The 27,438-nt window shown below is 38.7% G+C and overlaps 1 protein-coding gene across 4 annotated transcripts in view; it reads right to left on the reverse strand.

The window, feature by feature from the left end:
- Positions 1-14,582, reverse strand: part of SLC35F5 (solute carrier family 35 member F5) — a 40,006-nt gene extending 25,424 nt beyond the window's left edge. Inside the window, exons 1-8 of one of the 4 annotated variants that reach the window (XM_074910386.1) lie at positions 14,055-14,342; positions 13,238-13,306; positions 11,755-11,825; positions 9,575-9,651; positions 5,316-5,457; positions 4,058-4,201; positions 1,729-1,791; positions 88-169 (exon numbers count right to left, since the gene is read on the reverse strand). In XM_074910386.1, coding sequence (XP_074766487.1) covers positions 88-169; positions 1,729-1,791; positions 4,058-4,201; positions 5,316-5,450 — 424 coding nt within the window. In that variant the 5' untranslated portion in view covers positions 5,451-5,457; positions 9,575-9,651; positions 11,755-11,825; positions 13,238-13,306; positions 14,055-14,342. Of the gene's footprint in view, positions 1-87; positions 170-1,728; positions 1,792-4,057; positions 4,202-5,315; positions 5,458-9,574; positions 9,652-11,754; positions 11,826-12,690; positions 13,105-13,237; positions 13,307-14,054; positions 14,343-14,528 lie in introns of those variants that run through there. The other 3 variants (XM_074910385.1, XM_074910389.1, XM_074910390.1) reach the window with 3 other exon arrangements.
- Positions 14,583-27,438: the final 12,856 nt, after the last annotated feature.

Below are 27,438 nucleotides of genomic sequence, written 5' to 3' on the forward strand. Positions count from 1 at the left end.
GCAACATGACAGCAGTTATAACAACAGAGGAAAGTAACTCCTTCACCAAACAACTAGTATTTCAGCATTCCAAAAGTCTTTACTCACTTTTCTCTGCATCACTATTATTACTGCCATTTTTGTCAGTTGGCAAATCATGAAACTTTACAGGAACATATAAAGGTTCACTCTGAAATGAATCAGTATAAGTAAAGAGACGTTAAGCAGGATATTTAAATTATAATCAGTAGAATTAATTTAGCTAATAGAAAACTAAATAAAGAAAAGCTTGGTGTGGTGTATATTAAGAGAATCAAATTTAACAAAGTGGCTTTGGACACAGTGGACAGGCTTGTCAAAAACATTCATATGGAAGCTATATTTTAAGTGTATTGGTAAAACGCAAGACTAGAAAATAACTGTGTGCTTTTGTGTATATCGTCATGAACACAAATAACTCATTCACAGAAAATTCAAACCTACTGATTTAAAGTTTTAAAATAACTCATCAAAATCACAGACATTTCATTAGATCTATAGCTTCTGTCCAAGTGATAAAACAGAAACATAAAATATGGAATATATATACAAAAATTAATACATGCTCATTGTCCTCCCATGACCCTAAGCTTATGAACTAGAACTAAGTCAAAAAACTCTGGGAAAGGAACTCCAATACATAAGACACTTAGCAGAAGTTTTCATTGCTTAGAATAGTTCTAATAAGAAAAGTTTTAAGCTGCCTAAACAAATAAAATTAATAAACTGTAAGAGCGAAGTAATGAAAAAGATCTGGTATCTGCATTTTCATTAGGCTCCTTATTTAGGACCAGAATTTTTTGTGGATGTTTAAAATGAATGCAAAATTGTCTGAGGTTAACAATGAATCCCACTTCTAGAGTCCGATGATCTTAAGTAATTGAGCAGACTGAGAAGATTTTATTCTTAAATGTAGATAAATTGGAAATAAACAAATAATGAAATAAAGAATAGTTCAGAAAAATCTCTCTTCAACTCCCTATTTAGTATCAAATGCCCACTGGTCAACACTCAATTGCCTCCCCCTACTCTACTACAGAGATGGTGCAAACTTTAAAAGTTCTGTGTTTTGGATACATTTTTGCATGTGGCCTCTGATTCAGGCACACAGATTAAGCAGCAAACTGTGATCAACAGGGACATAACAAACTGTCATTTATGGATGATGAAAATCACCACAAAAATGCCATCTGGCAATGCAGCTGATCTGCAGAGTACCAGTACCGACATTTGAGTCAGTAAGCAGTAGTCACACTCTGCACTGGAAGGAAGAAGGCAGTCCATTTCTCTTTCAAAATGCAATGCAAGATCACAGTATACAAGACACTCAACAAACTGAATGATTCCATTGTGAATTTTAGTTTTGTAAGCTGTTTGGCTTTACCACTAGCTCTCCACATTTTGCTTTGACAGCTATTGAGCTGAGTATGTGAAGGTTCCCTTTGTATGACAAATACTTCTTTCACAGACTACTATAGAAACATTCAAGTTAAGTGTTTTATTGAACTGAGAACCTGTATTTCTCATAATAAGCAATTATTTGCAGCATTTATAAGTAACTGCATTATTTGCAGCACTTAACATGTAAGTTATTAATCCCCTTTGTCAAAAACTATTACCTTTAAGACCACCATATTTAAAAAACTGTATGTCACAATAATGGTGTCATGTTACTGTAAAGCATTGAACTTCAGAAATTAAGGCACTTACCAGAGAACTGTTTACACTGTTATCTGTTGTACAAGCAGCAAAATAACCTTCAGCATCTGCAAACTAATTACAGAACCTTAAATGTAATTAGTAATCTACCAGAGCTATCAATAACTGAAATTTTTTGAGATTAAGTTTTTTAATCTTTCCATAATTCTATGACAGTTCCCTCTCTCCCTCTAGCCCATCTCCCCAGTAAACAAGAGGGCTTACAAGTTCAGTAAATAGTTTCAGCAATTTCTTGTACCTCTTGGAGAACCCTGTTGAATTCAACTACCCAGATATCAATGCAGGATCAGGCTGTTAGAATGCCAAAACCCATAAAGTTCAGTCTTAGCAAGACATGTTTCAAGACTGAATTATTGTGCATTTATTAACAACAAGCCTCTTGTTTCTTATTTTATTGAGGAAAAGTTCCTTTGCATAAAAACCTGATAACTCTGCCTTAGTTTTAATAAGATTTAAATTAGGATGAGGTCAAATATCATTTTCCCTCTTCCTTTCTGCACCTTAGCAAGCACTACTACCCCTGTTTCCTGACCTGCAGCTTGCTGTTCTACCATTCTGGTTAAGCCTCCAATGTGGAAGAGGACTTAGAAGTAAGGTATGAGTGATTACCTAAGCAATCATTATTGAAATAAAACTCTATAAATGTATAATTTTTGTTCCAGATTAATAAACACAAGACATTTTAAAAGCACTTGTAATAATTATACAGATGAATATTTAACTAAACGCCTTAGGTGAAAATAAATAAATCTTCTAACTGCACACTACAGTCCTGTCTTCGCAGTGTTCTTTTGAAATAGCCATTACTTTTGCTGTTGGCATATTTCCTACAAATTATTTTAAAAATTAATTTTTATAGGATTAGAAGTAAAAATAATGAGATTCCGGTAGTGATGCTATGAGTGCCACACACAAAATGCAATAGATTGAGCACTATTACTCATTGCTGTCCAGTTCATATGATTTCATACTATCTCTTGCTTGACATAGCACTGCATGAGTTTGTCAATATAACCACTGCCATTCACGCTAGGCAAGAGTCCCTTATTCTACTCATCTGCTCAGATTAATAATTTTGGTCAACAGAATTGCTCTGTACAACTAATCATCTTTAGCACCTTCATCATTCTTATTTGTCATAACTGCAATGCATTACTGTATCTGTAAATTATTTCCAGATTATCTTATGAAGACCCTGAACAGCATCAAGTCTAATACGTGCCACACTATGCACAGACACTTGGTATTAAAGTCTGATCTAGCAAAAATTATTTCAAGGTATCAGCCAATTCTAAATGTTCTATGTGTTTAACACAAAATAATTTATTTTTTTTTTATTTTTTTTTTTTTACAAAAAAGGTTTAGTTTTTTGGGTTTAGTTTTTTGTGGTGGTCTGGGTTTTTTTAGATAAATTTGGCTTAATGTCATGTAACGTTTCATTTTAAGTATGCTACACCTATCAGTGAAGTCTAATATACCCAAAAGAACTGAAGTCAGTTCCTTTCATACAAGCTATTTTCTATAAAGACATGTTGATTAACAGCATGTTCTTGGATCACATTTTCTGTTATTTTAATGTGAGATTAATATCAGACCAAATGCCTTACTGCTTCCTGAGTCCTGCTGTTCAGCATTCTGAAACACTGGCACAGAACAGCGTTCTTCCCAGCATCTCTTAATTTCCTTGGAAAAAAGTATGTATTTCTCTAACACGACAATAATTTTAGGCTCTAGCACAAACTATGCCTAGTTCTAGGCAAAAGAAGGTCAGTTGTGCATAAAGGTTATAAAAACACAGAATTAGCAACAACAAAACCATAATTCTACCATCTTCCCTAAATATAACTTTAAAAACCTCAAAACCTCTTAGCAAACAGTTTATAGTTCTGTCAGAGACAAAAAGAGTCAGTAATAAAAATCAATTACCAAGTTCAGATACTGATTCCATCAGTTACAGATGCTGGGGAAATAAAAGGGAACCACCAGCCAACAGTGGTGAGGCTGATAAGCTCTTCTTAAAAAGAATTATCCTCTGCAGCTGTCCAACATAAAATCCCAGGCTAGATGGGCAATGGTCTGGCCCAGGAGAGCATTTCTTATGATTCCTGACACAGTCATATTGCTTTTTCCTTTCTTTTCTTCCTCTCACGACTACTATTATGATTGCTGTGTCTTCCTGTGCTGTGATTCAGTTTAACAGCTTTTCTGAAAGCACTATTTCACAAATATGTAAATTTTGCTTTTCTTGAGTCCCTGTTTTAAGTTTTTTCTGTACAAATTTCAACAAATATCAAAACATTTACAGAGTTAAAATACTTACAAAAGCTGCATGCCTTCCACGAAACCCACGGGTACACTGTTGCCTCCATGGTTTCCAAACAATAAATCCCAAGAGGTATAGAACAAACATGGACGTTTTTGCAAATGTACTGAAAAAAGGTTTGTTGTACTTTGTGAAAACATACTGTGGAAAGAAAATAATTGTAGTATCCAAAATTACCAACTAGGTGAGAATTCACAAAATGAATGAACAGGTTTAAGTATATAGTCCAGAACAGTCTGGTTCCCAAAATGACAGTGCTGTGAGTATCGACACATATGACCAAAAGACACAAGTGGCCCTACCTATTCTGGGGATACCCTCTCCCAAGCTATCTTAAATGCCAACAAGAAGGCACTGAGCCATTTTGTAAGATAAAATGCCACGAGACAAAAGCTACTTAATACTTGTATCTAACCAAGCAACATACTGATATGACATCGAACTCAAATAGGACTGAAAATACATTTACATACAAATGGTCTAAAGACCACTTTATAATATAAGCAATAGCATAGTAACCCCAAATTAGAGATTACTTTCATTAATATTTCAGTATCAAGTGATTCCACCAGCTCACTGGAAAAAAAACTTTTTATTAATACCATGTTAAGCACATTTTTATATGCTTAGTTTCAAAACTTATCTAGAACATAATGACAGTTCAAGAAACCTGAATTTGACAAGAATTTATTAAAAACTCAATTTCCATTGTTAAAGCTCTGTTTTAAGTACTAAAACCTGACATGAAGTAAATACCAGATCAGTCTCAAGATGGTGAATATATGAACTAGATTATGGCAAACTTGTTTGCAATTATAGGGTTTAAAAACCACGACCCAAGCCCTTTGGTCCTAGACTTCTAGATGTCATGAACTATAATCTACCACACCAACCTAGTCTGCAATGTTAACAGCTCGTTTACTGCTTCTTGGGAAACATGGGCGTTATTTTAATCAATATGGCAATAAACAAAATGAACTCCCTAATTACAGAATATATTTGAGTTTACGTTGCTTAAAGTCATCAGTAACACCTTCTGTCTTGAAAGCAACAGTTACCGAGTTGAGCTTGTTTGTAACTTTTAGTGGACACAGGTTAGTTCACTAAGCCAAAGGATATAGTCTTCCCCACACTGAAAAGGTGGTTAAACATTACACTAGAACACCCACGGAGCGTTTGAGTGACCATGTCTCTGCTGCATATTCTCTTAAATAGGCTTTTATTTTCCTTTTAAGATGCATGAAACAATACTTACAGAAGTGAGTTCTGAAGAGGCAACCCATATCACATCAACGAGGAGAAGAATAACAATTCCTAGAGCCATTCGCCTACGCTGAGTGGATGAACTGCTCTGGGAGCTCATTCGATTCATGATAAAAACCCACACCATTTGTAACCTATTCAAGATTGATAAAGGAACAAAATCCAGAAGATTACAAAACAAACAAACAAACAAAGAGTGGGGGCAAGTGTTTCACATATATGAAATGGACCCAATATGCAAGGAAACACATCCTTATGTTTGGTAAAAAGAAAATCTTTGCAAGATCTGGCTTGAGATTTTCAGAGACATTAGGGGCAACTAGAAAGTAAATCTCAACTTTTCAAGAATTTATCAATACTGTTCTACCACTGAAGTAACCAAAAGTAGGTAAAACATACAATGCCTTTTTGGAATTTTCTACGCTATGGATTCTGCAAAATTTGAAACCACTACATTTGGGTAAATTCAGATACTCTAAGCTAACAGCAAAAATCAGTGTTGTCAAATACAATTCTACTAAAGGTAGTCAGAAACTTGTTTAAACTTAAGTATTCAACAAACATTTCCAAAGACACAGCAACATATTTGGGTAAATTATGATCCCTCAAAGCATAGTGATTAAAGGAAAAAAACCCCACAACTTAATTGTAAACTTACCAAGTTAGATTACACATGCACTTGAACTAAAAAAATTTATACATTTGCTAATTTATGAAATACAGGCATGCACCTTTTCTAGCGAAAACCTATCAAACTAAGGGTAAGCATACAATATGTGCAACAAAGCTCTGCCTATTTTAAAAAAACTCAATTTAATTAAAAAAATCAATTTAAGCTATTCTAGTAACTTATCAGAAAAGCACAGCTGTGTTTAAATGCACATAGTCAACTGCTTTTACGTACTGAAAGAGTAAGAATATACCACTGAACAGAAAATTCTGAAGATATGGCTTGAGCCGCAAAAATTCATATTGGGAAGAAGACTTACATGCAGTTAAAACATTAACATTTGTGCAGGAGATAAGCACTACAGCAGTGTGTAAACAGATCATGACCAACCTTATTTTTCCTTCAGTAGGCAGAGTACTTCTGCTTTATTCAATGCACAGAGTAAACACAAGAGAACAGAACTGATTCTATTTGGGTTGGCCAAAAAAGTGGTACACAGTGACTTTAGAAGGCTTGACTTTGCACAGCTTTCACTAAAAATAAGTAATAACATTACTGAAAACAGTAAAGTTAAGAGATCACTAAAATACTTTCCAAAAAAAATAAGAAAGGCAAGGCAAACAAGCTTTAAAATATGTTGTTTGCTTTAACTCAAAAAAAATACAAGATCCACTGCACCTACGTCATACAAGTGCTAATCATGAGCATACCAGCCCTACATGTGCTCTTATATCCACTAATGCTGCTAGAAGGGGATTCAGATTTGTGATACAGCTCTATGACTGCCCATTAGAAGACCTAAATTTAGGAAAACTTTCAATTTTATGATTAATAAACTTCAAATACAAGTGACAGAGATTAACATCTCATTTATCGGTCCACTTGAATCTTTTACATACTCGCTAATGAACCTCAGTAAGATATGGATATGGTAGTTCTATGATTAACTTGCTAATGTATATAGTTTAAGAACCGATTTATTAGGAGTTAATTTCCTACAGATTACATAACATATCTTGCTATTTATCACCATAAACTCAAACACTCACACTCTTGTGTGTAATTCACCTTTATGGAACAGCTCCTGACTCTCCCAGTAAATAGAGATGATCTACTTTGCTAATACAGTTCGGTGAATTTAAATTACACTTTGTTTTTTTCCACGTGTATCAACATACAAACACTTATTGCCTTTTCATTGTTTACAAATTATTTATGAAGGAGACAGTGCCACAATGTCTTCAGTGAGGAAGCTACATTTCTTTTTTCCAGACTAGCCCACTCCTCAGATTAATGATTTAAACGCCCGGATATGCACAAGTGCATTTGAGATCACTACACTGTTTCTTGCCTTTGACTCATACCTCACCTTTGCAATACAGCCTCTGCCATGTTCAAATCTTGACACTTTTTCCTCCATTTCTCAAAGGGCCTCTTTCCAAAGAAAAATCAACAGGCAGAGTACCTCAAGTATAATTATACCACTAGAGCTATGCTGATATATTCCATGTGTGGGCATGAGTTCTGGATAATTGTTCTGCTTTTCTGATAAAATGGTGGGATTGACAAAAGAAAACAGAAGTCTGTAAGTAGAGAGGGCAAAGTCATGAAATGCTCAGCAAGGAACTGGAGTTTTTATCTGAAACGGAATAAAGGAGAAAACATTTGTTCTCAAGGAGAGAATAAATAGGGATATTATCTTAAACTTGAGTAAGCTAACAGAAAGGTTTTCACACTTGAAAGCTTATAAGGGTTTTTTCAGTTATTATGAATTGGTCTAATAGATACTAAATATTATACTCCATGACCTGCCTTCATTTTATTATGAATAAGATGGCTTGTAGGCTATTAGTAAGTTACATTATTGTACTGGGTCTGGCTGAGCCAGAATTAGTTTTCCCCTATAGCAGCCCTCATGGTGCTGTGTTCTATGTTTGGAGCTGGCAGGGTGTTGGTAGCACCCTGGTGTTGTGGCTACTGCTGAGCAGTGCTTACACAGCACCAAGGCTCTTTCCAACATGTTCCCCCCCCTAGTGGGACAGGGTGGGCAAGATCTTGGGAGGGGACACAAGACCTGACAAAAGGGATACTCCATACCATATGACATCTGCTCAAGTATAAAGCTGTGAGAAAGGAGGAAGAGGGTGGAGTCACCCTTGGTCCTCGGAGGCAGCCACTACATGTATCAGAGCCCCGCTCCCTGAGAAGGCCCGACATCGCCTCTTCATGGGAAGTAGAGAATAAATCTGGGGTTTTTTTTGCTTCCACGCGCGGACCTTTGCTTCACTTCGCTTATATTAAAACTGCTTTTGTTTTACCCACAAGGGTTGTTTTGTTTTTCTTATTTTCTTTCCCCTCTTTGCCCTGTTGGGAAAAAAGGGGGAAGGGGGTGGGGGGGAAGCGATAGAGAAACTTGGTGGGTACCTGGCATTTAGCCAGGGTCAAACCACCTCAATTACATATAGCCTACAAATTGGTCATGTGTTTGCATAATACACAGTAAAATAGAAGCTGGGCATAAAAGAGTTCCAAATGAGCTAGAAGGAAGAAATCTCATTCCTTGTCAGGCCACAGTGCGACACATGAACAGCTGTAAGGTATACCAGAAATGGAAACCACTCCAGCCTTCCACCAGTTACGTACTGCAGGTAGGAGGGGGACACGCAGCTGGAGACAGGAAGGAATCGCAGTAGCCTGATCAATTTGACACCTCTACATTAGATGCTCACATCCCAAGCTCTTGTGTTCTCACCACAAACTGATTCAAAGCACATAGCATGTATACACTGTGCCAGGAGATCATGCAAAAATATTGTTTACAGTCTGTAGTTCCTTAATATTGTACTCAACTTGTCTACATTAGACTTGTACAAATCCCTTGCTTTAAGATACCTCAGCAGGAAGGAAGTAAAGGATAATAGAATACCTAGTACTTCTTTGATAAGAGGTTACATATGAAATTATTCAGAGTATAAGTACATATTGCACCACTTCTTTTCTACCTATGGTATGTAGGTTTTAAAATTCTAGTTAAAGGGCCCATACTTACAACTTGAAGTTTTTTATATGTTAGAGTAATAGTAGCTATTACTTTCCCATTTGACTACAAAGTGTCTGTTTAACATTTCTGCCTGCTTAATATAGCCCTTTCTTGGTTCTTCCATAACAGGGAAAAAAGCTTAACACGAAAGGGCAACTGTAAAGTCTTGACTGCAGTCTTCATCATGCTGCACGATGCACCTTCAGGGCAGTAGTTCACTAAAAAAATTACAAAGCAGCAACACTAAAATGCTTATAACATTCAGTGGAAAAACAGAACCCTACTGAAACTTATATACAAAGTTTTAGAACAGAATGAAAACCTGTAAAACTTTACACAGAATGCGAAGACAAATGGAAGCTACTATTTTGAAGTTTTAGACAAACACATTATTCCACTTATTCACAAAGTATCAGTATTCATGAACTTGTAACGAAATACAATTCCACACATTTCTTTATATGACTTCTGTACATTGATGGCAATATGCTCTGATAAAAATGAACACAGAAAGACTGAGATTTACTTTTCTCATACATACCTTCCACAATAACTGTAAAAAAACAAACAAAAAACGCTAACAAACTTCACACATCATGTCAAAGTGAAGATAGTCTCCTAAAAAGAAGAAGAAAAAAAGTGTGTTTGTGTATATTATGCACTTATGTTTGAAAAACATTTTCTAAAATTTCAAGTTCCACAAGTGTCTGCTGCAGCCCAAGTCCTAAATGTTGGGGACACACAGATACAGAACCTTAAGAATCAGTCCACATCGAAAATGCTAGCAGGACAGCACTGAATTGCAAGAGAACAGGATCATTTACTATTTTTGATATTTCAAAGAACATGATCCCTTCCTTATTCACTGAATAGAGAGGTTCACATGAGAAAGAAGAACCTGACAATGTTAAGTTCTAATTTTTTAAGCTAAGCAGAGAAAGACCCTATTTCTTAAGCCTAAGCAACCAATTTAAACAGAATTAGGAAGGCAGCAGAAGAGCATAATCTTAAAATAATCTAGAAAGGTAACACATCTCCACAATATTTCTTGTGGAAGCCCTGTATCTTTCCTTAAATTGATACAGTATTATTACTCTATCAGAAAAAAAAACCAACCTTACATAAAACTTCAATTTTAAACAATAAAATCAGCTTTAAAATTCTTATCTAGGAGAAAAAAAAAAAAACAAACCACACACACATTCTACATAAAGGGACTTTGGAAAAAATGTTATACTAAACCAATTGGAAGCCCATCTAATCTGCAACTATTTGCAAATCCAGATGTTGGCAAGTATATGGCGCTCCAAGAGAAGGCACAACAAAACTGGCAACTGACAACCAAGAGTAATAAAGGTGTAAATTTTATTGCCTGGAAGTGTTGGAATTTTTTTATTTTCTTATTCATGTGAAACCTTCCAAAGCTCTGTTTTAAGGATAATCTGTATCAACAGGAGTCATACCCTGTATTAATGAGTCACAAATCAGTGCACATAACAGCAGTTAGGGCAAAACTAAATGCCTACCCTAAATTTTGCCAGTGATTACCTATCAAGTATGGCTGAAAGTTCATAAACTGCAAATTGGTGGCAAAAGTTAAACCAATGCTTTTCACCTACTGCAAATTAGATTAAGAGCAAGGCTATAAAGAAGGAGGGACCACACAAGGCTATGATTCAGCTCCCACTGAACTCATCAAGATTTACACACTGCTTAGCACCCATCAGGTTTAAGCCCTTTACCACACAGTTTACCAAAGGACTATAGCCGGTAATAAAAATAAAAAAAAAAAAAAAATTTAAAAATGTAGTTTTGGGACACAGGCATGTGGTTAAAAAAAGCCTATGTTCACTGCAGATCCTGAACACCTATTTAGATGAGTGCCCTCACATACAAATGGTAGTTGCTGGTCATTTTTCTTACAGTACCAACCTGATTAGAGATTATGATCAGTACCTCTGATAACCAAGACTTAAACCAGAAGACTTTTATCCATAGAAAGCTCAAACAGTTTGTGCACACCTAATGTACCCAAAACAACAATAACAAAAACAGGAAGCAAAAAAGATGCTTAAAAATTCTTCCCTCCATCCACACTAAACCAAGTATTAGTAAGATACTATTGAGTAGTTTACTTTCAGCCCCTACTTAATCTATATTACCTATACTCAAGTAACCAGGTGCAGAACTTGCACCCAAACTCAGTCCTCATGCAAGACATACAGCTTGCCCTCTATCAGCATGCCAGATCTGCTGTGGGGTGTAGTCCTGACTGGAGCTGATCACACAGACCCCTGTTCAATGCTTATTAACCATAATTAACCCATTTCAGGATAAAAGTAACATCTAACACCTAAAATGAGAACTGTACAACACACTTCTAAGAACATGGCTTTACCCTTACAAAATATTTAATTCAAGTGCACAGAGTTATGATAAATTTAAGCCACCAGAAGACAAATAGGCTGAAATAGAAATTATGGCTTAAAAGTAAATACCATATTCTACTCTATTAAATACAGTAGAAGCTTCAGCATGTTTCCCTTTTCTTTCCATTATTATGAAATAAATATGCTTTCCACATGGTGTAACTTTAGATATACCAGTTGAGATCTAACATTTGAAGGAATATTCATTTAAAAGGCATATCTTAACAGCATTAAAATTTTCAGCAAATAGCATGGAGATCTTTTTAAGTCTTCTTTTCTTAATTTTATTTACCATTTTAACAGTGTTAGAGTTGGTGCTGTCATCTTGAGGAACCATTTTTCAGCCAGTTACATTAAGATCTTCTGAAAAAAAAAAAAGAAAAAATTACTTAACTTTCCTTGTTCCAGTATCCTAGATCATTTAAGCTGAGTCAGCACTTAAAATTATGACACAGGAAAAAGATAAAAAAGGTCTCACTACGTAGTCTACAATGTATATTCATGTAGCTGATCACACTAAAGCCAATAGCCTCAACAGCCTGTCCAGCTCTACTGTTCTGAACATGCAATAATTAATGATTTCTGAGGACAGGATGTATAACTCCACCATGGATACTTAATGTGCAGTCTTTATCTATAGCACTTCTTCGTGCAGATTATCAATTTTTTCATATTAAAAGTTCCACCCTAAAAGAAAAAATCAAATGAAGTTCACAAAATATGAAATAGCTTTTATTGTATTGACAGAGAAGTAAAAGAACTACCAAATCACTGCAAAACAGGAGTATCGCTTCTAGCTGTTCTATGAAGAAAACACACCCCAAAAAAAGTGCATAATAACAAGAGAACCTGAACAGCAGCTCAGTCACAAACCAGAAGTCAACCTGAAATTCTTCCTTCTATTTACCCAAGATTATTTCATACACAATTTGAAAAACAACATACCAAGATAAGGTTTGTGCACAGAAGAAATTGTTTTAGTTTTTCCAGTTATACCAGCTGCTCCAATAATACAAGTTCTGGGATACCACCCGCCCACCCTGTTTAACACGTACTGTCATCAGGTGATTCTCGTTTCTCATTTTATTACTTTTGAGATAAGATAAACAGAAACATTGCTTTGATTCTAACCAAAAAAACCCTGAAAGTAAACCAATAGACATTTTACATTCATCCTTTAAATCTGGAAACGTACATTGAAGCAATATTAGTTTAACACAACTCTGACCTCCACTCAACTTTAAAGGGGTATCACGGGATGACAGCAAAAGCCAGAATCTTCAGAAGAGATGGAAAGGTGAGCCTTATGCAACATGACAATTACCGTCACTACAGCCCTGTAATCTTTACTCAAAGTAAAGTTTCACATAGAATCTGCAGAACACAGTGAAACAAACGACCCAAATAAAGAAACTGAAGCCACGTGTTTCATGCCAGTACCAAGTACAGCAAGTAGAGATCACTCTTCCTGGCTAAATAAAAAGTTACACAGACACAAGTTTGCACAGAGAGCACATTAATTTTAATACTAAAATAAGATAATTTAGCTTAACAAAGACACGTTTTAGGAATCTGGCAGTGCACTATGTAACAGTCACACTATCAAACTGACATGGAACAGCTGGATCCTGGTATCTAAGGAATAAAAGAACACTTGAAACAAGTCTCCTATTCAGCACTTACTCAAAATTAATGAAACAAAGTTTCAAACAAAGTTTCTTATATAGAAATAGTAATGCAGAATATTAATCTACTGCATACTTTGGATTCTTTACCTGCTACCAGAGTATCTAACCACATACTCCTCAGGTTCATTCATACAGCATCCCAGCATGGCTACAACCCTGTTAGACATGAATATCTATGATCACAATGAGTTAGAAACACATTAGTTTCAGGTTAGCAGAGTGAAAGTTGACAAGTGGAACTGCCATTACTCTCCTTCTTATGCTCTTCCAAAAAAATCAGAAGAAAAAAGTTCACGTCAAGCTGCCAAGGCCTCTGTAGGTGTTACCATGTTCAAAGCAATCTCTCAGCCACCAGTAGCTATACATGTAATATTAGCTAAGAATTACAAGTGACATCCATTTCACATGCTACCCATCTAATCTTGTCTAGTGCAAGATCTAAACATATCATGCTTTGTCACTGGATAAACAGCCACAGATCTCTGATAAGAGCAGGCACAGCAACCTTTGAAATTACAGTCACTCTTCAATCTGAAAGCTGAGCCTTCCAGGCATGCTAGAAATGGGCAAAAATCACCGCATTCAGAAACGTGCTTTCAGAGTGAATGGGTCTTCTCCTTCCTTCCTTCCTGTCGACAGATATTTTTGGGGGAAGATAGCAGAACAAAGAAGAAAAGGAAATGAGTAAATCTCCTTAACACACTCAGAGAAAAGTGGATGCCTGAGGAGAAAGAAATATGGCTCAAGCCCTGGGGATCACAGGGAAGGAAGGATGAGTATCCGTCCTGCACTCGCACGTAAAACAAACACTGGAGAGCGCAGGGGGAAAGAGAGGCGCAGCCCAAGCAGGGGGAAGCAGGAAACTCCTCGCACCTCAGGCGAGGCAGGACAGAGAGCTCGTCACCTGCCAGCTCGCTCCCGGGAAAGCGCAGTCCCGCCACCCGCCCCCCCTCCTTCCCCGGGCAGGGCGGGCACCCTCAGCTGACTGAAGCGGGGAGAGGAAAGCGCCTTCTCCAACACCGCTGACACAACCGCGCGTGGGACGGGGCCGAGGTCCGGCGGGCGGAGGGGAGGGGGCGACACACGCCGCCTCGTCGCACACACGGGCGCGCCGCCACGGCGCTCCCCGGCCCGGGCCCCCCGCCCACGCGCGACGTGAGGGGGCAAAGTTCCCCTCCCGAAGCGAGGCGGGGCCTGCTCTCGGCCCCCCCTCAGCCCCGCGGGACGGGGCGGGCGAGGCCTCTTGCCCGCGACATCCCCGGCGACGGCTGACAGGCGCGGCGGGGCTGAGGGGGCGGCAGCCGCGAAACTCGCGGCCCGCCTCCCGCCGCGCACAGCCCCCCGGGGCTCGCCGCAAGCCCCGTCCCCGCGGCGGTACCTGAGGCGGCGAAAGGGCCCGGAGCTCCGTCCGGCGGCGGCACCTCCCGCTCCCCTTCCTCCCTCCCCTCCCGCCCGCCCCTTAAGATGGTGGCGTGCGCGAGCGGCCGCGCGCCGAGAATCCATCCCCGAGGCCGCGAGCGAGCGCCGGCCCCGCCCCGCCCGCGGGCCGGCCCCATCGAGCCGCTCGGCCGGCCGCTCGCCACCCCTGCGGCCGCCCCTCGCCCCTCCGCCGGCAGCGGGTCCCGCCCCGCGGCCCGGCACCGGAGCGCGGCCGCGGCGGGTGGGCGCATCCCCCTCCCCATCGCTTCTGTCCGCCCGGGCACTGAGCCGGAGGTTTCGGCGCGCAAGGGCCTGAGGTGCCGGTGCCCGCGCTGCGTCGCAGCCGCGGCCGTGAGGCGGCGGGAGGCAGCGTTATTCCCCCTCTGCCTTGAGAACACCGCGCCTGCCGCCGCTCCCCGCGCCGGCCTCCGGAGGGGCGGCAGCAGAGGGGCCTCGCCCCGCCCGGGCAGCCGCAGGCCCCTGCCCAGCGCCGGCCGGGGGCTCTCCTGACCGGCGGGGACGAGGAACGCGGGGTCACCGCTCCTCAGGGTGGCGAAAAGTCAGCAGTGGGCTGGGAAAAAGCGCGGGGAGGGCAGGCCGGGGTTTTGCTCGTTAAATCAGAGGCTTGGGGCATCCCTGGCTCCGGGGAGCAGTGCGGGCTGTAGCAACAGCACCCGCCGTGCCCCCGGGATTGACCGTCTTTGACCAGAGAATAGTTCTGATGGAGGAGGAATTCCTTCGGGGAGACGAGCCAGTGTCTAGCGTTTATAGTCTTTTTCAAAGCAGCGAGAGAAACAGGCAAAAAAACCCCAAAACCGAAAGATGAAGGAACCAGAGAAGGCAGGGGAAGAGAGAACAAACTGAAGAACTAGAGATGGGGAAGTGGGATGGAGCCTGAAACTTGTCTGTCAAAAAGAGGGAAGAAAGAAAAACCAAAGTGAGCAATACCCTTGAGAAATGTCCTAAAATGCAGCGAGATGGTGGAATTTTTATTTCATAGTTACTGTAAGCTTTACACTCTGCAATACAAAATCTCCCAGGACCGGGAAGTAGCGGCAACTAATTAAATTCTCAAAATAAATGTCTGCTTCGCTATCAACACACTTAATAGCATAAAAAAGTGAAATTGTATAGACATAAAAGATACATTAAAGCACAGTTACCTTAGGTTTTGAGATGCATAAGTTACTAACCAAGCTGTAAAAGGAAATACGAGGCAAACTTAAAATCCACAGAGAAATAGCAATTAAACTAACATAGGCTTAGATGAAATTGAAAAATCAGGTTGTGGCCTTGTTTGGGTTAGTTTTGTAGTCCACATAACCTCCTTGTAATCAGTGTTGATTAGTATTTAAGAACTGAGCTCATAGTACCAACCAAAAGATAACCAGTGGCATATGTAATGTGTTGCAGATTATTTAGCATTCGCCTGCTAACATAAATTCAACTTTTACATATTTGGGGAGTTTTAGAGTAAATAGAAATACTTTCTTACACTTCTGGAAGTAATAGTAACTGATGTATACAGATAAGTGGAAAGGTAAATGATCTTTAATCGTATTTAGGTGGTACATATGATACAGCTGTGATTGTTAATTGAAATGCTATTTGAGCTTACAAACTGTTGAAATAAAACAAGATATTTCACCTTTCCTACAAGTTAGTGATTGAAGAGTTGTGTTATCTCTCATATAAAAATGTTATGTCTTATTCTCATATGGCTGGGTGAGTGTTACTGCTGGACTTGAATTATTTCCTGTCTATTAAAAAAAAAGTTACTTCTTAAGAAGAAAAGAAAAACCTTTTCAGAACTTTTAGTCTGAAACTGGTTTGGGTTTTTTTAGTGACCCTTCATTTCCTAATATAGCTGTATTTTTATTTGCATGTAGTAGCACTGAGAGACATCCAGCAAGCTTCATGCCTCATAAAACTGATTGTTAGGAAGTAGTAAGATACAATCCCTACCCTGAAGCATTTCATTCTAAACAATGTAAAGAAATGGAGTGAATTATGCTCTTGGTTCAAACTGTCTTTTTTTAATGTACTCTGAGTATATATTATAAATGATACTGTATTGATTTGTTGTGCTTCTGTCCTCAGTCTTCTGCCTTGAAGCCAAAATTGCCAAAATATGCAATATGGTGCTTTTATATGGAATTCTGACTTTACAACTTTGTAAAGAGATATTAAGTAAAATTAATTTCTTAGACAAAGCTGCAGGAAAATAGCAGTCCTCTTGAAATGGTGCTTTCTCTGGTATCTGGAGGACCAGAAAAATTATATAAAATGTAATTACAAAAATGTGTCTGCATCTAACAGCATCTAATTTTCTTAGGTCTTGCACATCTTTGCTCCAAGTATTTATACTGAGACTCAGTAAACTTACATGGCTTATCCAAGGTCAGTTAGTTAATAAGCGGCGAAACCAAAGAGTTATGATTACAGTACTCTGACAAACTACACATGATACTTTTTTTGTAGCTAATAGTGCTTTTTAGTGAATAATATCTTGAAAGTAATTACACATGACTTATATTAAAATACGGTGAATGTTTTATACTAAAAATAAGCTGTATGTGTTCTTGTGAACAGGGAGAATAAGTCAACAGGGAAGGAGCAGATTCTCAGTCTCTTCCATCTTACCTGTTTGTGTAGTGATAGAAAATCTCTGGAAAAGGGGAATTCATCTCTGAGAGCTAGCATAATAAAGCTTAACTTGGTTTGCTGTCCCACAGTGAGTGGCAGTAGCTGGTGCTAGGGATGGCAGAATATCTGGAGGTACGTAGATTTTGTATTTTTTCCCTTCAGTCTCCTATGACAGTGGAAAGCATATGAAATCCCAGCTGTGAATTAAAACCATCTTTCTGAGTGTAGCTCCACATGTCCTCTCCTGTATGTAAGTTTTCTTCTTTATTTTTTATGAAGCTGTACAGCTTGCATCTCAATGCGGTCACACAGATAAATCCAATTTGTTAATGCTTTGATTTTAAACATTTTGACTGAGGCAGACAAACAGGATAAAACTGCAGTTCCTAAAGTGGAGGGCCAAGCTTCTCTTCATCACAAGATGAGGCACTTATGCTGTGGTTCCTGAGGCATTTGAAGAAAAATGGATCAACACTGTCAGAAGCCCAGAAGTTTGTACTTTTTATACTGAGAAATACCACAGGACTCCTGTATTTTTAGCTCTTGACTAATTTGCTTCCTATTGTAAAAGTTCACATGATGATCTTCTGTCTTCTCTGAAAGAAACTATTACAAGAATGATTTCCTTTTTTTTTTTTTTACTGTTCCTTTTTTAGGAATTAGAGTTCCTGTATCACTTGTAATAAAACTGTATGTATATTGCAAACATACACATACTGCATATTTATTTTTCTTGCTGTGAATATTTTAGTTACATAAATAGGACTTTTATAGGCAAAACAAAATTACATCTACTTCCTAGCAGCACTGTACTATTTTAATAAGGTAAAACATCTTCAATTTTATTTTACAGAACTGCTAAATTGCACTTAGAAAGAAAATTAGAATTTAGTTTCTGCTTATGTATGTTCTACTTACGATAATGTAATAGCTGATTTGGATTAAATAGATCAGATCCCAAGAAGGAAATGTAATACTCTGTGGGTCTCAATAGATCTCTACAAAGGAATTTAGGAAGCATTTCGATCAGATCATTGAGGAACAAGATGTTCATGTTGATGAACAAGACAAAGCAGCAGAAGAAACTATTGAAATTTAAACTGACAGTTAGTTATTATCAACTTCTGTCCTCCTTAGGGGAAGGATATAGATTAAGTCCTCAGGACTAGGCTTGGCATAGGATGCATGACATCACAGTTTTCCCCTGTTCTGCTGGGTTAGACCAAAAGTCCTCCTAGCTCAGAATTCTGTCTCCATGATGACTTGTAATGGATGCCTGGGAAAAGGGTGTTGGAAACAAAGCACTTACAGAGTAGCTGTTTCCATGGTACATCCTTGTAGTTTCTAGAAATAAATGGTTTACAGCATCCTTGCCTGGAAGTCTGTAATTCAGCCAATACATTTAACAGCTCTTGATGGACCTATGAATTTGGCTAATCCCTTCTGTGAACCCAGTTGTACTGTAAAACATCAGCTGTTAAGGATTTATTTAGGTAGAGTCTTGTGGTGTAAAAGAAGATGCTTTGTTTTGCTTGAGTTTAGCCCACCAGTTAATAATCTTATCAGATAACTTGTAATAGCTGTTCACCTTCTTTTCACCATTTGAAGTATTTTAAAGTGTCAACTGCCTTTCAAGTGTCCTAGGTCCCACTTTGCTTGAAGCCACTTATGACTGAGGGAACAGTTCTATTGCTCGACTATCCTCACTGCCTTCCCCTGCTCCCGATCCAATTATTGAGATGCTGAAATTAAAACATGAAAATTTGGTTATGTCATGAATTAGATTGTGATGGCTACAATTTCCATTTTGTTCTCAGTCCTCTTTTGTGTATTCAAGACCATTTTTTATTTTTTACCCTTGCTGAGTTGTTACACAGCTGTTTTCTCAACTGTTTTACCTTATGATAAGGCTCTAAGAAACTGCCATGCTTAAAACTGTATTATTTTGAATTAAATTTATGCTGATTACTATGAAAACTACTGGTACTTACAGGAAAAATGTTATGCTGCACATGTATTAGAAGCAAAAACCACAAATATTTTTGCAATGTAGCTTTTTATCAGCCATTACTCTTAATAGCTGTAGAAAATGAACTAGAATTGAGAGCTTTTTCTGCTTCCTACTGAACATTTTTTGCAAATATTATCTGGTAATAAGACTACAGACCAGTGAAACAACTCATTTGCGAAACTTGTCATCACTTATTTCATTCTCTTTACTTTGCTTTGATTTATAATAGAAAAGACAACAGGAATCTTAATTGGCAAGGGGTTTTCCCAGACTGAAAATGACTAAATTGCTATCACAATTATTTTCAGTAGATGAACTGTGATCATAATTTGTTTAAAAAAAGACAATTTTAAAAACCATTTGGAAGCCTATCCAAGCAAAACAAAAAGTAAATGGAAAGTAAACTTTCGGAAGTGTTCTAAATTACAGAATTGCCATGCCACTGAGAAAAATCATATGCAGGAGGGGACTGCACACATAACCTTCACGCGTGTTGACAAGGGGAGAGTCATTTGAATGCCATAGCTAACTGAAATGCACATGTGAGCATGAGTACCTGCTCTGTCTGGAGATGCAATTGAAAAAATCAAACAGGCCTCAACAAAAAGTCAAATGTGTGATTTTTACTTAAAATGAGTATTTCCATAAAACTGACTTTCTAAAGGCCATGTCAGGCAATTTTCCCAGCACAAGGCTAAACAGTTGCGATTGTATGTAATCTGACCCTGTATGTTCAGGACAACGCAGAACAGATTTTGATATTTGTGCTTTTGCACATTCCTGTGTGAATAATCACAATGATTCACTGAGGGTCATTGCAACATAAGGTACTATTCAAAGTGAATTGCAGTATTGCCCAATATGGTAATAGTTAACTGATCCCTTGCTGGGCATGCATAAAATTCAAGATAAGTCAGGTATTCTCATAAGAAGAGCCTAAAGCAAAGGAACAAATGTTCCATATTGATTCTTACAATATTAGCCTGGGAGATGTACTGTGTGTATATAGGTTCCATATACAGAGCACGCAAATGGATTAAACTGGAAATTATTCTGCAGAGAACTACAGGAGGGAAAGTTTCTGTTTTTCACATCTTGTAATGTTAACAAGTGCCTATGGTCTTCTCAGTGCAGACGCTCCTAAACTGCACCAAAAGTGAAAGTTTATCAGATGAGAAATTGCACTGACAGAGCTACTGATTTGGCGCTTTGCCAGTGCATTGTTTTCAGACAGTAAGTTTTCAAAATATGTTGTCCTTAAAGGTCAAGTTGGTTGGTTTGTTAGGATGGCACACCAACTTGAAAAGACATGTAGTGCTCCAAGTAGGTATTTTAATGCCCTTATTCTTACAATAAGGGCTAACATAATTAATATAATCTGTCTGTATGTAAGATTTTGCCCAATTTACATATCCATTAGCATCATTTGCCACAGTGTCTGCTTTTATTAGTTTTTCAAAGCAGTAGAGTGAGTGAAAGGCTTGGATACAATGTGTCTGTTAGTTTTGATATGCTTCTCCTGCTAGACATGTGGAGAGCACGTTCTTACAAATTGATTGTGGCCTTCTTCAAAGATGTCCATATAATCCTTACTGTGGCTGACACAGCACTGTAGAGCTGCAAATCAGCTTTTATACTTTTTGATGATCCATTAAGGTATTATTTCAGGAAAATTTCCTACAGTTTTTTTAGCAGAACAAGCAAGAAACCCCAACTTTACAGAAATGAGTTAACAATTTCTTTCTATATATATTACTAAACAGGCTGAATAAGCCTAGTGTGGAGGTACCCAGCATTCAGAAATAGTGCTTTGAAATGGTTTCCATTTTTTTATGCATACAGCATTGTCACTAGAAATAGATTTATGTATTTATTTATTTAGGAACACGGTATGTTTTAATTGTCTCCACTGTTGACTAATTTGACTACTATTGTTTCTAAATAAATCATGCATCTTAACAAGAAACTTGGGCTCAAGTTATCTGCGATAATTGAAAAAGATACTGCTCAAGCTGTTCACTGCTATCCCCCAGCGCTGCTGAAGAGAGCATGTTCCTTATTCTGCTAGGGAGAACATTCCTTACCCTGCTAGAAAGAATGCAGCCAAATCATTTAACCCATCTGAGAGGATATTTTTAGTTATGTCTCATTTTGTCTGGAGACAATTAGGGAGTGCTTATTCATGCTTCTGCCAACAGAACTGTGGATGCTATAATACCCAGCTGACTAGAAAGGCTGGTACCATTTTGAAGCAGCACACTGCCACATCCAGAGAATGACATATGTCTCTGTGAGTTCCAAGTTCTCCGTCTAGTTCTCCTCTCCTCCCTGCATTATCCTGAATTAAGTACAATGAGATTAACATGGCACAACGACCACAGCTGTGATGTAGAAGCCTTTAATATCTATTGTCTCCTAAAAGCTAATCTAAGGAGTCAACAATTTGGATCAGTTGAAGAGAATATATTTTTTTCAAAAGTCACAAAACGAGGTAAAAACCCAGAAGGTGTAATACAAGTGTTTCTACACAATCCTGTTGTGAAAAGCCATTTAGAATAGATGATCAAATATTAGCAGCAAAACACTCTCAAAAGTTGGTAAACATCTGTTAAAGTCTGGACAAGTGTCTCAGAAAAGAAACTAATTTATTTACCTGTCATACATTCAATTGTTTGCAGTTTTAAATGTTTGAATAGCTCAAAAATCCTTGGTGCCATTGCATGCTCTGTGACTCTTCATGCTAACACTTTTGTGAATTGACCCACTTGGATCATCTTGATCCTCTGTTCTAAGTTTCGATGATCTGACACTTTTCTAGCTCTTACATTGCCACGTTTTTAAGGCTTGGTTTTACCCTGCTGAGCTTCTGTGCTCTGCTGGAAGCCTCATTGGTTACAGATACCTGCCATGGCTGCTAAACTGCAAACTAGTGACATACCGATTTGATTTAGCGCATGGATGACATCTTTGAATAACAAAATAAAAGACCACTAAGTTAAAAATTGTGGTTTTACATATGTTTGCAAGTTATCATGTGTTTTACTCAAATTAATGGCTCATGACATGGTGAACATGAAAGCTGATGCCTAAAGTGCAACCACTAAGGCAGGTCAGAGACTTACAGCTGTGATTGATTTAGGTTTTCAGTTCTGTTGAAGTGTATAACAAGTCATATGAGGAAGGTAGCAATACACATTTGTTCCAGCCAAGAAAGTAAATAGGTACAACTGAGAACACACACTAATGTTTCTGTTACACGAGAAAGCACAGATTTCTTATCGTAGCCAAGGTATGTAGTACTATTACTTGGCTCCCAAGTGTGACTGTGTGGAGCCTGTGCAGTACAGATACAACACAAAGGCAGAGGTTTGTGCCCTGCTTTGGTGTTGTAGGAATCCTGCTGCCATCGTTCTGCTAATTCACTTACAGGAGCTTTATAAAGGAACAAGATGTATTTGTTATAAGATAGCACAGAGTAGCAGCATACAGATAAACAATTTTGAATGGAAAAGCAAGCTGTAAGTAGGAATGCAATGTTTCTCTGGACAGCACGACTTTTGTAGATATTGCTTCTGCCCAGAACATCAAGTTCCTATTTAAGTCATCACATTTTCAGTCAAATTCTTCCTTTATATTTTCTAGGTTTATCTTTTGACACACATTTTGCTGTTATTTCTAGCAAATATAATGGGCGATAGTGGTGTTACCACTGTAATAGTCCAAGGATATAAACAAGTCCCAGTTTCTAAGCTTCTCTCTTTTCATACCTTGTTTCAGTGTACAGAGAATCACAGTAATTTTTTTTCCCATTTGTTATTTGAAAAAAAACATGGTTGGACTAATTATATTTCAAAAGTTAATGGTTTTAGTTGATCTAAGAACTCTTGGAGAGTAGCCACATCAAATGAGATCCTGGTAATTTGCCATGACTTCACCACGTGCAGCTCCATGAAATTACATGCCTCCCATATGGCTGTTGCTATAGCTATGCTAAAATCAACCAATAACACTATAATTTTGCTTGTGGCCCTTCTTGGAAGAAATCTACATACATCATATATCAGGGTAGATAAAATGTTTTCTTGTTTAGCTCTCTAGTATTCCACTAACTATTGGTAAAACTTATATTAAAATAATTAGAACATGATGGATAAAATATTAAGCAATGCACTTTATAATACTCACAGTAAAGTGAGTATTGTCTAATTGATAATCTAGACGCAATTTTCCTTGGATGTTTCTCTAGCTTTTCTTGTTAGCTTTACCTGGGCTTAAGCAATGTTCAATGTGATGTACTGGATATTAACCTGCCTTTTAAATTCAGTTTATACCAATCTGAATGGCAACATGCTGACCCAGGCAAGCTCAGATTCTCATCCCTCTTGGGAATTTCCAAAATCCTTTCACTCCTGCAACTTTTACTTCCTTTTGTTTCTTCTTGTTCCTTGCACTTTACTGGTGCTTCCCAGGCCTCAATCTATATATGGATTCACAGAGTTGTTCCTTCTGTATGCTCAAGGGCAGGCCATTAACTGCATGAAAATGATCCAGAATGAGGAGGATGCTGAAAAGCTTCTGATGTAGCTTAGCAAGTGATTTGTAATGCTTTTGTCTAGGTATGCACTTCTTCAGACTGAAGGACTTGTGAAATTTTATTATGTGATATTGCTGGAGCTAGTAAATCACACCTGCATCATGGAAAAGTTTGGAGCTCCAAGACTCTTATTCATATAAAAACAGTGAGAAGTTGTCTGAAAATTCCCTCCATCCGAATCAAACTGTTAGGCTCTTTCTGTGTTTACTTGTGGACTAATAGAAATACTTCCCTCCTAAACTTTTACCTTCTTATTCCTTATGCATTTGTATTCAGCTGCATTCTCTTGCTTTATATTTACATTGTAAACTGCCTGGAGGCAGACGGCAACAGAAGGAGGATGCTCTGCAATGGTATTTACTTCTGTAATCATGGATATTCAGGAAAAGATCACCTGCAACCCAAGTGTGCTTATAAAAGCTGGACTTTGATGCATCATAGAATGAGGATATTGCTGGATGATGTGTGCTGTATAGGATGATATCAGATAAAGGTAATTTAGGGATATATTTACTCCCATTGGTAAGATTGAGAACGTACTAAGACATTGCCTCTACGTATCAAAAATGTAATTTCTGATACACCCTGAAACAATTAAAGGCCCTGTGTAAGTTCAGAACTGACTTCTGGCCAAATGAGGATGAAAAGATTCAGAAAACTACACCACAAAAACAGACTAGGCTTTTCCTACTGCTCCTGTACTGAAGAAATAGGTAAGGGTTTGAAAACATTTCAATTCAAGAAAGATTTGAAATATATCAGTCAGCACTGCAATCCTGCTGGATCTAGCTGAATTTTGACTTTCTAAGCTCAATTTTGTAATTTGAACACAAGATTTCTATGCTAAAAATATCCACCAAGATAGTCTAGATGCCAATGCACAAAACTACAAAGGGTCTACAGAGGAAGCAGTATTGACATTTAGATAGATCTATTTGAATTTTGATGAGTAATACACCAAACCTGTGTTTGTGGTACAACAACATGTGATAATATTGCTTAAAGAGAAATATTGCATCTTTATTTTGTTGGACTGGTGTCTGGGTCCACAGCCACCTGAAGAACTGCAGCTGGCAAGACCAATAGAATGGAACATGAGATCTTATGGCCAGGGAGTTCAGTCTTTTCATCTCCTTCCCTTGCACAACTGCGATTGACTTGGCACCTTGAAACTGAGAGAAATCTTATGCTCAGATGTAAATTCCACTGTAATTCAGTAAAACAAAATGCATCAGCACTGCTCTTTTTCAATGTCATTCTTAATGCAGACTCAGGAAGAACACAAACTGATAGCAAGAGATCGCAATGGAGTTACTTAACAGATTTGTTTCCCTTTCCGTATGAACCACAGTATTTTTTTTCCCTGCTCAGTGTCCTACCATTTCGCAGAGGACTCTTGTGCTCACAAGGAAGAAAAAAATAAATCCAGCTATGGGATATGTTCTGTAGAGCGCATTACAGTAAGTGCTTGTGGGTGTGTTTTAATGTTTTATAGTGAAATGATGCTTCTGTTAGCAAAAAGTCATCAGCATACTTTTATAGCAGTTCTACTATCTGTCTTTTGACTTTGCTATTAAAGCTTAGCTAGACTAATGGGGAGCATTATTTGGAAATATTAGGTAATAAAGAACAGTCAGCCCCAGTGCACTAACAACTGCACTGTAGAAAACTGACTACAGCTGGGCATACTAACTCAGTTGTGCTGATCTCCTCTGTGCTGGCTCTATGAGCTGTATAGCCAGGATAAGACCTGCCAGCTCCACACTTTCTGCATGCCACAGTTTTTTGGCCCTTGTCTCATGTTCCTCCGGGGGGTTACTTGTACTCCTGCAACTGGAGCGCTAAGCTGCTCTCTCATTCCAGGACTCCATCTGCAGCAGGTGAACCTGCTGCATGTATAACCCTCAATACCAGGTAATAAAACCAAGAGAAAAGCAAAAAGTCCACCTGATACTTTATTTACTAACTGTATTTATTTTAGGTAAATATGTACCTGTGCACAGACACAGGCATGTGCATGAAAGAAGGGCTATCTGCACTTTCTCTGAAAAGCTTTTAGAGGCATTAATCTTTCATATTCTAGCACAGCATAGCTCACAGGCTACCCAGTGTCCTGCTGAAATCCCTTTCATTATCTGTAAACTGTCTCACAATGTTCCCTTCATAATTTGTTTTGACATGAAAGTAAAAATGTTAATATTCTCAGTATCTCCTTTCCTTGCTTATGTTCCTCAGGAAGATCTGGCAGCCCACAGAAGCCAGATGGTGGCTTAAACTTCATAACTGAACTCTCTAGCTGATGCTACAAAAAAAAAGGGATATTTTTGTTTCCTCCTGTCACAACCTGAAGGGCATGTACCTAGCCTTTCCTTTGTATTGGCACTGATTCTTTTTTAACTGTACAGTGAACTCAGGGAATGAGCCTATTAATTAGGGAGAGATATTAAGTGAGGAGGACCAATGCCTCAAGAAACAAGCAAGACCACTGTGAGGATACACTGAGGGCTGGTGGCTCCCTTAGGGACGTGGAGCCACCTGCAGTAAGAGCCATCAAAACTGGGGACTCACCAGCCTGGACACAGACCCGCAGTGCATGGCTGAGGTGAGAAGGGCTGACCCAAAGATAGCGGCCAGGTTCAACCAAGAGTCCAGATCATCAGACAAGTCCACGGTGGTGAAACAGGTCCAGGGTGAAGCCAGGACGTTGGTCTGCAGATGGGGACGAGGACCAGCGATAGTAACCAGGGAGGCCTATAAGGAGGTGGCAAGTCTAACATCAAGCCAGAAAGCAGGGCTAGGATAACACACACACCTACAGCACAGCTCAAACAAAAAGTGAGTGCCCAAAGCTGAGTTTAAATGGGTCCCCTGTGCCCTCAGGCAGGGATTGTGGGGTGGAAGCCATAGGTGAGGCTGATTAGGGCCATTAAGGCCCATCAGTGCACGCTGAGCCCTGACAATTACTCCTTTTGTTGGAATACCAAATTTGTCTGCGTGACACCGGATTATACCACGAGGCTCACATTGCCAAGGTAGAAGCAAGCAAAGGACTGAAAATACCTGAAAGTCCAGATACCAGAACTGTCAGAACGTTAAAATACTTTGAAAACAAACAAAAATTAGCCTGTGGCTACAGTACACGGTAAGGCAAGAACTGTGCCAGGCCTGGTGGACACAGCAGTCTGTCCTTCAAAGCCTGAAGGGCTGTGAAAAGTGGAAAGAGAGCGAAAGAGGAAGCCCTTGAATAGATTTTTAAAGTTTTGTCCGCCTGAATGCCAGAACCCCGACAGTGCATGTCCGCTTTGAGACCAAAACTCCTTCAAAAGGAGGGCAGGGGCCTATGGCTAAACCCAAGAAGCGATGGACGCTCTGGTGAGATGAGGAGCTAGGAAATTAAAATAGGATATAGAAATTAGGTACTCAAGAAATGAAGGTATAACAACTTAGTTTAGAGATAAAGATGGAAGACTTAGAGATCAGGCCAGGGGCTAGAGGCCCATTAGTTAAAAGATAACTAAAATTAAATAGGATAATAGATCATAGCTGATGGGCCAGAGAGCAGAACAATATAGAAACCTTGATTAATAGAATCTGTGAGGGAACGCTTCCTGATGGAAT

The sequence above is a fragment of the Athene noctua genome, chromosome 7, assembly GCF_965140245.1.
Source record: "Athene noctua chromosome 7, bAthNoc1.hap1.1, whole genome shotgun sequence".
Taxonomy (NCBI): domain Eukaryota; kingdom Metazoa; phylum Chordata; class Aves; order Strigiformes; family Strigidae; genus Athene; species Athene noctua.